The sequence below is a fragment of the Danio aesculapii genome, chromosome 7 (assembly GCF_903798145.1).
Source record: "Danio aesculapii chromosome 7, fDanAes4.1, whole genome shotgun sequence".
Lineage (NCBI taxonomy): Eukaryota > Metazoa > Chordata > Actinopteri > Cypriniformes > Danionidae > Danio > Danio aesculapii.
The window spans coordinates 62503211-62520354 of record NC_079441.1 but is presented as its reverse complement, the minus strand read 5'-3'; the positions used below and the strand labels follow the sequence as shown (position 1 = coordinate 62520354).

The 17144-nt window shown below is 35.1% G+C and overlaps 1 protein-coding gene across 2 annotated transcripts in view; it reads left to right on the top strand.

Moving 5' to 3' along the window:
* The window catches only part of ano1a (anoctamin 1, calcium activated chloride channel a), a 115027-nt gene that overhangs the window by 15697 nt on the left and 82186 nt on the right, over positions 1 to 17144 (top strand). For both annotated transcript variants that reach the window (XM_056462313.1, XM_056462312.1), the window contains exon 3: positions 7121 to 7444. In XM_056462313.1, the coding sequence (XP_056318288.1) occupies positions 7121 to 7444 (324 nt within the window). The remainder of the gene's footprint in view (positions 1 to 7120; positions 7445 to 17144) is intronic.

Here is a 17144-nt window from a genome sequence, read left to right as displayed (position 1 = left end):
CTTTAAGTCAAATCTTCAATTATATGCATGTGTTTTTCCTAATAGTGTCTTGATCAGAAACAAATCTACCTTGACAGGATTCACAGGAGTGTAATATTCACAGGAGTGTATATTAAAAAAAGAGAAGTCTGGGGGCAATCGCTAAATGAATCTAGACTTTAAAACTAGTCTTTTTGACTTCCTTCTCTCAGCTAATGAGAATGGTCTGACTGCAGATCAGGTGCACATGCAAGCTGAGACTGCATGCAATGCTTTTAATGCGTACACCTAACCCTACCCCTCACAGTGACATCACTAGCTCTATTGAGTGCATGTGTCTGAGACTGCATGTCTGAGCGTACATTTCTCATGCCAGACATTATTGCAGCTGATGACATACAGGTCACATACGACATGTGTGTTTTGGTACGGTCTTTATAGATGTGTGGTGTTCACATAGATCCCGGCATTGTGGTTCCCGCTTCCTCTTTACACAGAAGTGGTCATGACAATTGTTTAAATAACTGGGCTGGAAACCCAAAGGTCCCAGTTCAAACCTCATAGAGATGATGCATGAACCGTAGAGTTACGGAACATTGGTTTGCTCTCAAGCAAAGCAGACTGAATGTTCTGCAGTGAACTATACTGGTTATATCACTTAATTGGTTTGAAGCATCTGCTGAATAACTATAATAAAAATAAACTATTGTCTGAGCTTAACAGTAACAGGAGGGAAATTGCTTATCTGCTCTGATAAATGCATTATTGCTCTGCTTATTTGTAGAGATGTAGAATTTCACTCCAAATCACCTTGTTATTGTTGGTTTTAAAAGATGTTCTCAATTATTCGGTAAGACAAACCAATTACTTGCAATTAATTGTAGAAGAAGGTGACCTGTTGAACCACAAAACCATGCGCTGTAAAAAATGCAGGGTTCTACACAATTCATTCAGGTTGTCCCAACACATATCATTTAGGTTAACTTAACAAGTTTAAACAGTTACATTGGTCCTAAAAAAGCTTAAGAATTGTGTTGTTTCAGCACATAAGCAGTTTGAACAAGCTTTTTTTTTTTTTTTGCGCATAGGTATGTTTTAGGCAATACCTGAGAATTCATTGTGGATCAAAAATATTGGATTTTTTTTCTTTCATGCCAAAAATCATTAGAATATTAAGGAAAGATCTTATTCCATGAAGATATTTAGCACATTTCCTATTGTAAATATGTCAAATCTTAATTTCTGATTAGTAATGGTCCATGAAGCACTTCATTTAGACAACTTTAAAGGCAAATACATTTTTTTTATTAATCAGTATTTAGATTTTTACCCTCATATTCGAGATTTTCAAATAGCATGTTCTAAACATAATAGTTTTAATAACTAATTCCTAATAACTATTTTTTTATCTTTGCCATGATGACAGAACATAATATTTTACTGGATATTTTTTAAGACACTTCTATACAGCTTAAAGTACAATTTAAATAATAACTAGCTTAATTAGGCAAGTTAGAGTTATTAGGCAATCATTGTAGACAATCAAAAAAATATATTGCTTAAGAAGGCTAATAATATTGACCTTAAAATAATTGAAAAAAAAATGTAAAAACTGCTTTTATTCTAGTCAGAATAAAACAAATGAGACTTTCTCCAGATGAAAAAAGATATTATCTGAAATACTGTGAAAAAATCGTTGCTCTTTTAAACATAATATATATATATATATATATATATATTTATATATAAATAAATAAATAAATAAATAAATAAATAAATAAATAAATAAATAAATAAATAAATAAATAAATAAATAAATAAGATTTTCAAATAGTTGTTTCTTGGTTAAATGTTGTCCTACTCAAACAAACTGAAAATCAATGTAAAGGGTATTTATTCAGCTTTCAGATAATGTAATAATCTCAAAAACAAAATAAAATCTCGTAAAAAAACAAACAAACAAAAAAACACTCGAGACATTGCAGATGTACACAACTGTTTTGAGATTGTAACACTGTGAAATGTCATTTATAATTTAAAAATAAGTATTTTTTACTTACTCGCTTACTATCCTTTAGCTTAGTCCCTGATTTATCAGTGGTTGCCATGGCGGAATGAACCGCCAATTATTCTGGCATATGTTTTGTGCCACAGATGCCCATCCAGCAGCAATCCTGCACTGGGAAACAACCATAGACCATTTTGAGGGGTATAAACAAATCAGTGGTCCCAACATATTTACTGTTTTACATTTTTAATTTCTAAAGCTTCCGAGAATCCATAAAGAGACAAAATTGATAATGTTATGATAGCTGTTTTAACATTAAATTATGATTGAATTGCCTCTTGTTATGAAATGGTTTGATAACAAGCAGGAAATGTTCATGGGCTAATGACATGACCACATTGAAATGGTCTGTATTTTAATTAATTCATACAATAGCAAAGCTGAATTTCCACCTGCCTTTACTTCCATTATTCAGTGTCACATGATGCATCTGAAATCATCAAAACCCACTGATTTGGTGCTCAAGTAATCTTTCTTTTTAGTAGTGTGTTTAAAAATGTTAAATAATCCTTTGATTTAAAAGAATAGCATTTATTGGAAATGTTTTTGTGATGTTGTAGAAACATTACTTGTCATGTTTAGATTGGACTTTTGTTGAGTAAAAGCACTAGTTTCTTTTTGGATAAAGTCGTACTGACGCAAACTTGTTAACAAGACCAAACACTTGCACACAAATCACACACATGTTTGTTTTTGTGAATTTTGGGGACGTTCCTTAGATTTTATACTTTGCAAACTATATTTTCTATCCCTAACCCATGCCTCAGTTAACTGTGTGCATTTTTACTTTCTGAAACAAACAAAAAAAAAGCTAATTTGTATGATTTCTTATCCTTAAAAAAAAATGGGAATGTGTTGCAATGTCCTCATACAGTAAGTCACCTTCTCCCATGTCATTTAATCAAATTCGTGTCCTGATATGGCACAAAAACATGGACGCACACATACAAAACATGTTTTTTTTTTTTCTCCATAGAAATGAACTAATTTCTTAAGTGAGATTTGTTTGGTGGGTCTCACTATTGAATCTTTGTCTTTGTTCACACGACCAACGCCCCAGACTGCCTGAGCTCAAACAAACAGAGAAACGTTGAAAGTGCCACCGAGCTGCAATGTTTACCGTTTTCTGGAAAGTCAGTCTGACAATGGTTTGCTTGTAGTTGTCTCTGCGTAGTAGGCTGGAGCAGAAGAAAGCAATTAACTCAAGATTTACTAGATATCTACCACACCCTTCACATAAAGGTGTTGTTTATCAAGTTTCTGAGAAGACTGTTAAATGGAGAACACCAGCATGTTTACATCTATTTTTGGAAGTGAATATGTTTGGCTAATTTTTTGAAGGTACCAGTTAAGATCATAAGTACATTTTTAGCAGTTTGTTATTTATTACACTACTGCACTGTAAAAACTACACTAGTGTTTTCTGTTTATTTAAGGTTGTGAATTGTGTTATGGGGCATTGATCTCTGCCCGGTCGACTTTTAATGTTGAAAATTCAAATCTACAGTTTAACAAAGTGACTTTTGTTGACATTTTAATAGTTAGAAGTATATATAAGAAATAATATAGAGAGAATTAAGTCTGTAAAATATACTGGCAGTTTATTTTAAGGTTTTTGTAGCGTAATATACAACACCAACACAGACAATATATCACTTTTTAAACTATTAAAAATTATAATAAAAGTCACTTTTTCCAACTTATCAAGGTTAAATGTTGTTGAAAAAAGGATCAAACTCCCATAATGCGATTTAAAAGCATAAATAAACAGGGAAAAATAAAAACATGAATAACAAAATACAGAAAACTGCAAATTAAGGATAATTTTACAGTGTATTTCCTGTAAAGCTGTGAGTTATTGATATTTTTCTGCAATTTCTATATTGTGATATGAATATAATTTCACCAAATGACTTTAAATAGCTGTATTTGAAAAGAATTCATAATTTTAGATTAATTTGGCAGACAGAGTTTTATGTCCCGGAAGGAGACCCGGAAGGAGACCCGGAAGGAGACCCGGAAGGGACCCGGAAGGGACGTGATGGTGGGGAAAAAAACGGGTGGAAGAAAAAAAAAACTGGGTGTGAGAAAAAAAATGTGTGGGAGAAAAAAAAAAAGAGTGATTGGAAGATATATATTTTTTTGCGTTCCCTCGCAAAGATGTTTTGTGTTCCCTCACAAACTTGTTTTTCCACAAACACTTCCTGTTTACTTCATACTTGGAACATTTCAACCCTCCCGTTTTTTGTCGAGATTCTCCCGTATTTTACCATTCTATCCCGCTATCATCCTATCATTAAGTATTTTTTATTCATTAAGTATTTTACCTACTCGTGTATTTGTAATCTTAAAAGCACACTGAAATTAATATAAAAATGTCCTCATTCACTTTCTTTCCATTAAAGCTGTGTGTTGATCATCGCCATTCTTATGCAACGTGACTGACGGAAGCGCTCCTTATGATAAACTGATCCCAGATTACCAACACAATCTCACGGCAATTCGTAACTTTTTACTTTAGTGGCTAATTCGTACGAATTCATACGATCTAATTTGTACAATTTAGTACGATTTGCTCATTCCCCAATGATGGTTGAGTTTATGGGTGGGGTTAGGTTCCACGCCTCCTTTTTAAAATCGTTCAATTTCATACGACTGAACTCGAATTAGCCACTAAATTAACAAAGCGTAAAATACTTATGTTTTCTCGTGAGATCAGGCTGAGATTACTAAAGTAATGGGATGCACAAAACGAGAGATTCATTTGCTGCTCTTCACTAGTTTTATAACAGAGGTTTCACTTTATATGGTGTACAGAAGCTGATCTGGGATCAGTTTATCATACTGAGCGCGTCCGTCAGTCAGCGCTTATAAATGCATTCGTTGATTTAGAGGTTGCATAAGAATGTCGATGATCGACGCACAGCTTTAATAGAAAGAAATTGAAAGCAGAGAGTTTTATATTAATTTCAGCGTACTTTCAAGGTTACAAATATAAGAGAAATATGGGAAAATACTTCAATGATAGTGGGATAGAATGGTAAAATATGGGAGAATCTCGGCAAAAACGGGAAGGTTGACATGTTACAGGTATGAAGTGAACAGGAAGTGTTTGTGGAAAAACTGTTTTGCGAGAGAACGCAAAACATCTTTGTGAGGGAATGCAAAAACTAAAAAAAAATATCTTCCTATCACTGTAAAAAACTTTTTTTTTTCTCCCACCTAGTTTTTTTTAATTTATTTTTTTATTCCACCATCACGTCCCTTCCAGGTCTCCGTATCTAACTGTATTCAGGTTCATAAATTGAATAATCAAATGTAAATAAATAACACTCATCATATAAAAAAATAAATGTAATTAATCTTTGTCAAAACTACACTGTAAAAAATGCTGGGTTCCACACAATCCCTTCATGTCATCCCAACACAAATCGATTAAGTTAACTTTGTTTGTTTTTTTTTTGTTTTTTTTTTTACGATTTTAAGTTGATTGAACATTAAACATTTAAGTTGTCCCCCCCAAAAATCAAGATTTGTGTTGATTTTGTTCATTTTAAATAAGTAATTTGGACAAGCAGCAAAAAAAAAATGTCTTGTACACAAATGGTTGAAATGCACTTGAAATCGTACATTCATGGGCCTTAAAGACAAAGCAAACAAGCAAATAATAAAAAAAAATTTACCTAATAGAAAATGTACTGCCAGTTTATTAAAAGGATTTTGTATTATAATATTCAATGCCAACCAGACAATACAATATATCACTTTAAACTACTAAAAATGTTAATAAAAGTCACTTTTTCCAACTTGAAGGTTAAAAGTGGTCTGAACAAAGATTAAGGTCCCATAATGTAATTCAAAAGCATAAATAAACAGGGAAAAATAAAAACATGAATCACAAAATGCAGAAAAATGCATTTTACAGTGCATTTCTTGTAAAACTGCTTGTATGAATACTATAATTTCTTATACACAAATGGTTTAAATGCACTTGAAATCTTACAGTCATGGCCTTAAAGACAAAGCAAACAAGCTAATTATTATTTTTTTTCTCTTTATTAAGATTAATCTTCAATAATTCCACAATATACTGTGGTTCAAAATTATTCATTGCATTTTTAAGGTAAGTGGTTGCAAACAGTTTCTTATGGGCTGAATTCAAACCAGCAAATAAAATTTAGTAACCTTTTATCTGCCCCACCAAGAAAAAAAAAATTGGATTGCATTTCTTCTAACTCCTAATGACTCTAATTAACACACTCATTGCATTCTTTTTCAACACATCCCATAATTTCTAAAATATCAGCCTCTACCAAATGGTTGATATGTCAGTTTATGGTAAAAGTATCGTAATTAGTACATAGACTATAAAAAATCTGAAAATATGAAGTGTAAGGCCAATTTATTTTAAAAACATAATAAAAAAAAAGATAATTTAGTATTCAAAAATGTTTACATTTGAAGTATATCATAAAAAATTCAGACTCATTTAACACGTTTTCTTGTTACTTTTACAATAAAACCAAAATCAAGTGTAGTAGAACAAGATTGTTTAATTTTTTTTTTTTTTTTTTTTAGTTTTTTTTTTTAGTTTATTCATTTTTTTTTTCATTATTTAAAATGGTCAAAATATGGTCAATAGAGCAGTAGATTAGCTAAAAGAAAAACTTTAAAAAACATACCTCCTGTGACGTTTTTCGCGATCTCCAGAAATGTACATAGGGGTACGTATCAATAATGAGCCCTTCATGTTGTTCCAAGATGAATGAATTAAGTAAGCTTAATTGTTTTTATGGATTTACGTAGATTGAACAAAAAAAAATTAAGTTGTCCCAAAAAAAAAAAAAAAACTCAACTGTGTTGACTCAGTGCATTTTAAATAAGTAATTTGAACAAGCAGCACTACAACTGCTACAAACTACAACTGAACTGACCTTTCAGATCCTGTAATGTGACCAAGTGCGGATTTGCACATTGCGATATCGATTCTGAATCGATATATTGTGCAGCACTATGTCTAAACTTCAATATGCCTACGGATGCATAATTGTATAAACCGATTTATTTTCTCAGCTCCTGAAAAGTCAGCAGGCAGATGAGAAACCAAAGGACCCAAAGCTTTGGCCGTACTTCAAAGATGGCCACAGACGGATAGATTATGTGCTCACCTACCATGTCCAGAAGCCCCAGAGCACCGGCAAACAGTCATCCAAGTCCTGCCTGGGGGGTTGTTTGTGCTGCAAAAAACGAGGCCAGACAAACCCACCGGTTCCGGACCCTGAACTGGCATCCCAGGAGCAGAGGCTGGATTATCATGACGACGACCAGCGGCTACGCAGAGAGGAGTTTGAGGAGAACCTGCGTGAAATGGGCCTTGAGATGGAGAAAGAGGAAGGGGTGAGTACCATTGTGCTTTCATTAACAGTGGATTTTATGGTGTCTTTTCTCAATTTCTAAGCAGCATTTGTGGCATTTCTTGTGTTATTTTGCAGTGAAAAAATACACACATTAACTATTAACCTTAAAAAACATGAATCTGTGCCATTTAAATCAAGGAAACATGACCGAAGTGGGAAACTTTTGTGTTTACATCTTAATCCTTAAAAAAGCCATTTAAAGGGGTAGGACTCGAAATTGCACCTGAAATTGTATCAATGCAACCTCAAAATATATTTAGGAGCATTTGTGCGAGTGCATAAAATTGTTGCCGCGCGACCAGTTTTCACTGCAAAATGTTCACTGTGTGCACGTATTCACGCAGAATGCATATTTGAGCCCTCAGGAATGGTTTAAATAGTCGACAGGTCAACTTGCTGCAGTAAACAAAGCCCACGATGCTTGCCCCACCTTCAAACTCTTGTTATTGGCCCACTGCGCTTGAACTGAACGCAAATGCATTGGTTATTATCAGCTGTCAATCACTCAGTGAACGCTCTCCTTCAGATAACAGGGAATGACAACCACGAAAATGTAAAGGTCTGGATCATAGACTGTAAAAGATATGGATGTAGTATCCGTGATGTCACCCATAGGTTCCTGAAGAACGCAAAATAAGCTACAAGTAGGCGTGGCCAACCGTCGCCATTTTGTTTGCACGTCATTGCACCAACCAGGGGATACCAAACAAGGGCAAAGAGGCGGAAAGTCAGTGGAGCTACAGACACCTGCTAGCACTTTGCTTAGACAGGCTTTTCTTTGGGAAAAACGCTTAAAGGGCACCTATGGTAAAAAATCTACTTTTCAAGCTGTTTGGAGAGACATGTGTGTAGGTATGGTGTATAGACTGTCATATTGGGGTGATATAAGCACACCCAGTGCTTTTTTTTCAATTTAACAACATAAAAACGGTGGACCAATTGGAGCAGTTTTCAGATCGACCGCAACTTTACTTAGGAGTGGGGTCCCCCCGCCCACCAATATTGATTGACAGGCGCGTCATCATATCCTCAGTTTGTTGATTCACGTTCGCCATTTTCAGCGTTCAAGATCAATATTCTCCACATTATCGCTCTAATGGGACTTATTGGTTGTATCTTTAGGTAGGTTTGCAGACATGTGTACTTCTCATTGAGTGTACCTTATACTTCTGCCGTTTGCATTTCTCGCAATCACAGAAGCTCCCTGTGATCTTAACTAGGTGCTGCTGTACCTGACGCTGCACCATGCATTTTAGAACTCTAAATATAGGTTTCTATTAGGGTACTTTCAACGGCGCTTCAAGTCGGCGGCTGGGCGCCGCGGACAGCCGCTGACTTGAAGCGCCATTGTGTGTACCCTGATAGAAACCTATATTTAGAATTCTAAAATGCGTGGCGCGACGATTCAGGAAACTTCATGTTTCTGCCACGCCACAGAGAGTGTCTGGTGTGCCGTGTCACGGCTTCGAGTGACGCATCCCATGCCTCAGTCAAAGTTAATTCAGTGTGCGTGGTTATTAGTCTCGGTGTACAAGCTCGGTACTTGAAACTAGCACACAGTTGGCTGTAAAACTATACAAAGACACAAATGATTTTATACTCTCTGCTTGGTCTGTGTCCAAGTCGTATATGTACTGTACGACTGATTGCTGATCCTCTCACTCCTGCTCCTTCTCTCAGTCTGCCTTTCTGTGCAAACACAGAGCGGGTGAGCTCATGGCTCCGCCCCCTTGTTATGTTGGGCGGGAAGCCGAAACTAATCTACATGTAAAGCAACACACCCCTAAATCAGCAAGCTGTGGACACGCCCCCAACATGACACTTTTTAACACATTATAATAGAAAAATCTGAATTGTGTTTTGAACTGAACCTAAACTGGCACACTCAGAAGAACCATAATATTAATATTAAATCATAAAAAAGAGGTAAACTATGTGCCCTTTAATACTTCATTACCTGCGACTCGTTTGTGTTCTGACCACATGTGCTTGGTTGTACACTATATCAATAAAGTGTTTAGTCTTTTAAAAACACTGTTGTAACACATTGAGCCACTAAACATTGTTCTTATGATGTTTTTCTACAGCAGGAAAATGCAAATTACTTCCAAACACTTCAAATATAGTGTGTGTTAGTAAATGCAAGGATATTGATGAAATCCAGGCATAACACTGTATGACAACGCTTCAGATGACTGTTCTAGAGCCTACAGCTAATCAATCTGTCAGATTGTGGAGTGCTTTACAGCTCTAAAGAACATTATAAATGGTAAATTATCTCAAATAACACAAATACATTTATAGATATGGTATATAAGTATAATTTCACTCACCTGGGAAATGGAGGCCACTTGAATGGTTTGTTAGCACAATTAAGTGCACACAGCATGCCATATCATCTGATAATTGGAGGAAATAATTCCAAAAGGCAATTGACCGTGTAAAGCCATGTAAAACAAAGCAAAAATATGATGTATATGGCGAGCTCAGTGACTAATCATCCAGAATGACATGACGGCGACCAGCGAGACCTAGCTGTCACTCAAGTGACTTGTACTTTTAGGTACAAATCCCAAATGATGTTTAACAGAGTAAGAACATTTTCACAGTATGTCTGATAATAGTTTTTTCCCTGGAGAAAGTCTTATTTGTTCTGAGCTATATTTTTTCGATAGTCTACAGAACAAACCATCGTTATACAATAACTTACCCAATTACCCTAACCTGCCTAATTAACCTAATTAACCTAGTTTTGCCTTTGTCACTTTTAATGTCTTTTAACTTCAAATGTCACTTTTAGCTGTATAGAAGTGTCTTGAAAAATATCTAGTAAAATATTATTTTCTGTCATCATGGCAAAGGTAAAATAAATCAGTTATTAGAAATGAATTATTAAAACTATTATGTTTAGAAATGTGTTGAGAAAATTTCTCTGTTAAACAGAAATTGGAAAAAAAACAGGGGGGCTAAAAATTCTGACTTCAACTGTACATCACAAACTAAAATAATTATTCAAAGTCATTTTTTCATGCATCACTCTCCAGTCTTCATAAACAAGCTAATTAAATAACTTAATCTCAAAATAATCTTCCCTGTTAATTTATTTAAGTAACTTTGTATTGTAGGATAACACATTTTTAAGTTAAGTTTAAGTACATCAAGGCACATTTTTGCACTTGCAAACTTTAACAGATGCAGTTGAAGTCTTTTTGCCCACCCATTGACTTAAAATAGTGTTTTCCAAGTGACCTTTAACAAACCAAGGACATTTTCACAGTATTTCCTATAAAACAAAAATAATTCTCCTGGAGTCATAAGAAGTCTTATTTCTCATAGTTTGTCTTGAATAAAAGCAGTTTGTAATTTTTAAAAAGCAATTTTCATTTATTATTAGCCTCCTTAAGAAATATTTATATTTTTTGATTGTCAACACAACAAACCAGTTATACAATAACTTGACTAATTATTCTAAATATACTAGTTAACCTAGTTAAGTCGTTAAATTACACTTTCATCTGAATACAACTGTCTTGCAAAATAACTAATAAAATATTATGTACTCACTGTCACCATGGGAAAGACAAAAAAGTAGTTATTAGAAATTAGTTAAACTATTATGTTTAAAAAGGTGTTGTAAAAAAATCATGTGTTTATTCCTATAATAAAATTTTACAATCGCTATTGGAAACAAAAATCTAATATAATCTACAGTGGACATTTTGATAGTGTTTCACAACATGAACATGACTGAAGTTGAATCTTTTTATTACCTGAGTCAATTTGGGGCTTCTGATGAATGTGGGAAACTTATGCGCATAGCATCGTCACTGACAAAAGTCAAGGAAAAGCAGAGAGCGTGAGTGCGCACGGTAGTGTTAGAGAGAGCGTGCAAGAGAGACCTCAGTCATATCTCCACAGTCTGCCAGAGGCTCCCCAGTCCCCACCCCGCCCCGCTTAGAACCGCCACTGGGAAAAGGGCTTGCATTAAACTAATATGGCAGCTCCATTATTGTTGAAAAGAACATTATTGCTATTAAGATGATCTATGCAAATAAGTAATACGTCAATATCATCTGTGCAATATCAGAAACCATCCATGAGAATAGCAAAGTTATTATCGTTAACTTCGTTCATCTCATTCATGTCAAGCAGTGCGTGCAGGGCCAGTGAACGCATGCCAGTTTTTTTTTGTTTGTTTATTAGTGTTGATTTCAATTCCAATAACTCTGTTAATATAAAACTTGTAGGAACGGTGCACATAATTTTTGGTCTAAATTTTGGCTGGTGTGACTAAATATTTAGGAGTACCTGTGCTACCAAGCAAAAAGGCTAACTTCGAGCCCTGAGCAGTTCTATTATACCCCTTTTTACAAGATGTAAAGTAAGTCTCTGATGTCCCTACAGTATGTATGTGAAATTTCAGCTCAAAATACCACACAAATAGTTTTTTATAACTCTATGAAACTGCCCCTTTTAGGCTTTGATCCAAATTGTGCAATTTTGGTGACTGTTGGTTTAAATTCAAATGAGATTGTGCTCCTTTTCAAAAGAGGGTGGAGCTATAAATGCCAATGTGTCACCATAGTGGCATATTCAACACTCTAAAGACTCGTTTACACTGGGACGCTTTTTGCTCACATTTTCCGTCAGCGTTTAATACCTCGTAACTAAATAAAGGGCGGCAATGTGATCGTGCACACCAACGCGCAAAACACCAAGTGTAAAATCGTCATTTTTAAACAAACGCCTCATGCTCGTTTTTTGTGTTGATGCACTGCATTAAAACCTTCTCCACCAATCAGATTGGCACTTTTGTTCACGTGCACGGAGCTGCTGGAGTTACAGTAAACAACACTTGGAGGTGCTCAAGCGCAAAAATGTCAATACGAGCGCACATTGAAGAAGATGCCCTATAATAATGCCCAATAATCACTTCTTCATTGCTAGAGCTGGAGCTGCTACTTGAACCATCCATGCTTGTTCGAATCGCCAGTAACTTTAACAACAAATGTGTCAATTTTCTCTCTTCTTCTTCTGTTTTACAAGCGGGTGTCAGAAGCTTAAAGTTGTGTAGCGCAATCTAACGTCAAGGAGTGATTTTGCATACTCTTCTGCTCGACGCCAGTGAAAATGGCTTGGGTTTGAATCCAGAAAAATGTCTCAAACGCTGAAGATAAACACAAACGAACAGCATCTCGTTGTGTACAAGCCTTAGTGCCGGTCGGCTGCTTCTCACTTAGGGTGTCTATGCTTATGGGGAGAGATCATCACTAATAGGCGGGACTTTCCCCCTTTTGATGACACTCAACATCGCTCAAATGCTAGTGGGAAATAGATGTTTTTAAAATTTCAGTACCGAATTCCAATACCATGACAACTCTTATTTGTATTTATTATTATTAGTTGAAGGAATTGGAGACTAAGCCGAAAGAGAATGAATAAAATTAACATTTATGCCTCCCATCTAGCTTGTTCCCTAATCTAGCATGTTAATTGTATTCTATACATAATGTTGTCTCTGTAATGAATTGCTCAAGGTCCTCTATTTTAGATCAGCTTAGATAAAAGTACCCAATAATTTCAGATCCTCTGTTCCCTGCAAATTTCTTAAAAGGTTCTCGTCACACATGATGTCTAATGGTAATTTACCATTGTATGGAGCGTGTGAAACCACCTACTGGGATGTGCCTTTTTGAGGGGGCTTTCACACTGGCCATATTTTTACTATGGTCTGACTTTATTCAATCTAAGGAGTGTGAAACCAGCCCACTCACACTCGGTGTTACATTTGCATTCATGTTATGCCATCACAAACCTGCAGGACAAATGATAGAAAACAGAAAGGGATGAATATGGTGGATATGTTTATTAGTATTATTAATTTTAATGTATGCTAAATGTGCAGTAATATGATCAACACTTGCATTTACTGTATATATGTCACATGAGGACTAGACACAGGGAACTGTATTGAGGCTTGTATGACTTAAAGAGATAGTCCACACACACACACAAAAAAAATGAAGGTTTACTCGCCCTTTATTCACCCTCAAGGGATTTCAAACCTTTGAGATTATTTTTTCTGTTGAACACCATACAATTAAGCCATACAAATACCATACAAGTCAATGGTTACCTGTTTTCAGCTCTCTTCAAAATATCTTCTCATGTGTTCAACAGAAGAAAGAAAGTCAAACAGGTTAGGAATAAATTAAGGGTCAGTAAATGATGACAGAATTTTCAGTTTGGGGTGAACTACCTTTTTTAGTATAATATAATATAATATAATATAATATAATATAATATAATATAATATAATATAATATAATATAATATAATATAATATAATATAATATCATATCATATCATATCATATCATATCATATAATATCATATCATATCATATTTTATATAGATTTTGGTTTATGGAAGCCCCATAATTCTACAGTACCTATTACTATTATTAAATGGTTAGTTCACCCAAAAAATGAAAGTTGTTTCAAACAGAGGACGTTGCACATCAGTATTTTATTTTTCGAGCTGTGATATTGTAAAAATACCCAGTGCATCCATTAAACGTCAACTGCACACCTAAAAAAATGGGCAATATAACCTAAATGGTAATATACACATAAACTAATTGGTTTGCTTCTACATATTTCATTGAAAGACAAACTTTTTTATAATAAGCAATGATATCTTATATCTGCATATAGTAGGTATTTGGCTTAGGGAAGTTCAAAAATCATCCGGAAACAATCATTGCTGTATTATCAATAGGAAATGTTGTAACCAATGAAACGCTGACTTTAGCTGACTTTTTCCAGCCCAAAAGTTGTCCAAAACCCACATAAAAATGCCCAGAATATTAAATTAATATTTTATTTAATTTTAATTGATATTAACCTAGTTACTTAAACTGTCATAATTGTTAGCCATACAGCAACCAACACCAGTAGTCACATAACCACAACATAACCAGATCACATAGAAACACTGCCCCCTCTCACCCACACACTGCACTTGTTGCTATGTAGATTACACTACCTGTTAGACTGTTTTACTTTCAAAATGGGGTATAAATCTATCCCATTTGATGTTTTAAATTCTTTTAAAACATAATTAGGTGCTGCTTGTCCATCAGACAACATGTCTATGTTTGTTATTGCTGTTAATTATGGCAAAAATTTATAAAAGTGTCATGATAAACCAATGTGAGTGTAACTGCAATCGCTGCGCTATACACGAGCATGCAAAGTGAAGTAAGATTTGTTCGGGGAGTCAGATTTTGATACAACTTTCCTTCACCTCCTCTTGCGGGTGGGCCCACGCAGTTTCCACTATGCACTGGTCACTACTATCTAAATGAAGTAGGAGCACACAGTTGTGTTTTGTTATAAATAGGTTACATATAAAATTTACGTTTCAAAACCGCTCAATTTTTGTCAACCCGCCTATGCCATTTTTACCCGCAAAATCAAATTCAAAACCACCCAACTAGCCAGGAAACCACTCAATTTTTGTCAACCCGCCTATGCCATTTTTACCTGCAAAATCAAATTCAAAACCACCCAATTAGCCAGGAAATCGCCCAATTTGGCAACACTGCGTGGGGTTTGCATATTAATGATCCCATGTGTAACGTAATGGTCAGTGTTTTGCTCAGATCATTGGTATTTTTTAGTCACTACAATCTGTAAAATTTACGATAAAAAAATGGCAGCTGTGATTGCCAGAATTTAACTGTTAAAGATATGGTTGGAATGTAAAATAAATGTTTAGATTTTACCGTAAACTATGTACATGTATTTCATATTTTTTTTATGTCATACGTCAATGTTTCAATGTACTAACATCAACACAACCTTATTACAAAAAAGGGAAATTAATTACGGTTATACACCGTATATATTAAGGAAACTTCTTGTTAAACATGTTACATAATTTTACCGTAGCATTTTTACAGTGTTTTTTTTTTTTTGTTTAGTTTTTTTGTTTAGAGCAGCACCTCTGCTCTAAACCATTCCCAGATGGGATGGCAGGCCAATTCAAAGATTACCATGGGCAAATTTTGGCCCACAGGCCCTACTTTGGCCCAACAGTGGCCCACCCACTAATCAAATCCAACAATGACACTTACAACTGAAACCTCAGCTCGTGGGCCTAAATTTGCTGTAGATGTACCAGGCTTTCAAAAATCACGATACTTGGAACTAATGTCCTCATTGAAATTCCAGTTGAAAAGAAGTACATTTGATACATTTCTGTGACCTTAAAGTTGTGTATTACCATATGTGCAGTTATGTTTCATAACCTCTCTAGCTTTTTTAATGAAGTCAGGTTTAAGTGATTCTTTTATATATCAGCATATCCGTTCGCTGTTGTTGACCATGTTTAGAAACACTTGGCCATCTCTGCTCTAAACCATTCTCAGATGGAATTATGGGCCAAATCAAAGGTTACAATGGGCCAACTTTGGCCCGTGGACCCTTCTTTGGCCATCTATACTCTAAACCCTGCTCAGATGGGATTATGGGCCAATTCAAAGGTCACCATGGGCCAACTTTGGCCAGCGGGCCCTACTTTGGCCATCTCTGCTCTAAACCATTCTCACATGGGATTATGGGATAAATCAAAGGTTACAATGGGCCATCTCTGCCTTAAACAGTGAATTAAGCCACATTTTCAGGGCATCCAAACTTTTAAAGCATTTGCCATTTGTTTTCGTGCATGTGCAGTCGTGTTTCAAACTAAACTACCAGTCTTAAATCAGTCCTTAAGGTCATAATCTCACTGTGATTGTTAACGTCCACCCAGTAATCAAATCCAACAATAAAACTTACAACTGAAACCTCAGCTCGTGGGCCTAAATTTGCTGTAGATGTACCAGGCTTTCAAAAATCTTGATACTTGGGACTAATGTCCTCATGGAAATCCAGTTAAAAAGAAGTACATTTGATAGATTCCTGTGACCTTAAAGTTGCGTATTACCATATGTGCAATTATGTTTCTTTACCTCTCTAGCTTTTTTAATGAATTCAGGTTTAAGTGATTCTTTTATACATCAGCTGTTCGCTGTTGTTGACCCAGTTTAGAAACACTTCAGCGGTGTAGAGGAATACACACTTCAGTTTTATTAGGCAAGTATCTTATCAGTGGTGTTTCTCCAAGCGAAGAAGCTCTGATTTTTGTCTAAGTTTATTAATTATCTAGAGAGTATTGTGAAAAAACTGTAAGCTTTTGCGTTACTGATGTTAAAGAGTTGTCACCCTTAGGACACTGGAAATTATTTCTCTGAATTGTTCCCCTATTATGATTATTCTGTTAGTGCTTGCTGTAAAAATTAGCTTTATTTGATCGTTGGTAATTATGAAACAATTTTTTCACTTTAATGTTGCTCATTTGCAATCTCATTATGATTAGCGGTTTGTTTTTAAAGCGTAATATCTATAAACGCATGGCTTTTGCTTTGATGTTCACAGATTACAGGGATTTGACTGAACTCCGCAGTGTTGAACATTCTCATGTGCAGATCAATCAGAATTAAATCAAGAGGTCAAAGTGGAGTAGTCATCAAGCGAGTGAAATGTTTATCATGCTGATGATAATAAACGCAAGTATTAGTTTGAAGGAATAAGATTAACAGCTCCTTTGAAAAGTGTTGGGAATTGTTTCCTGAA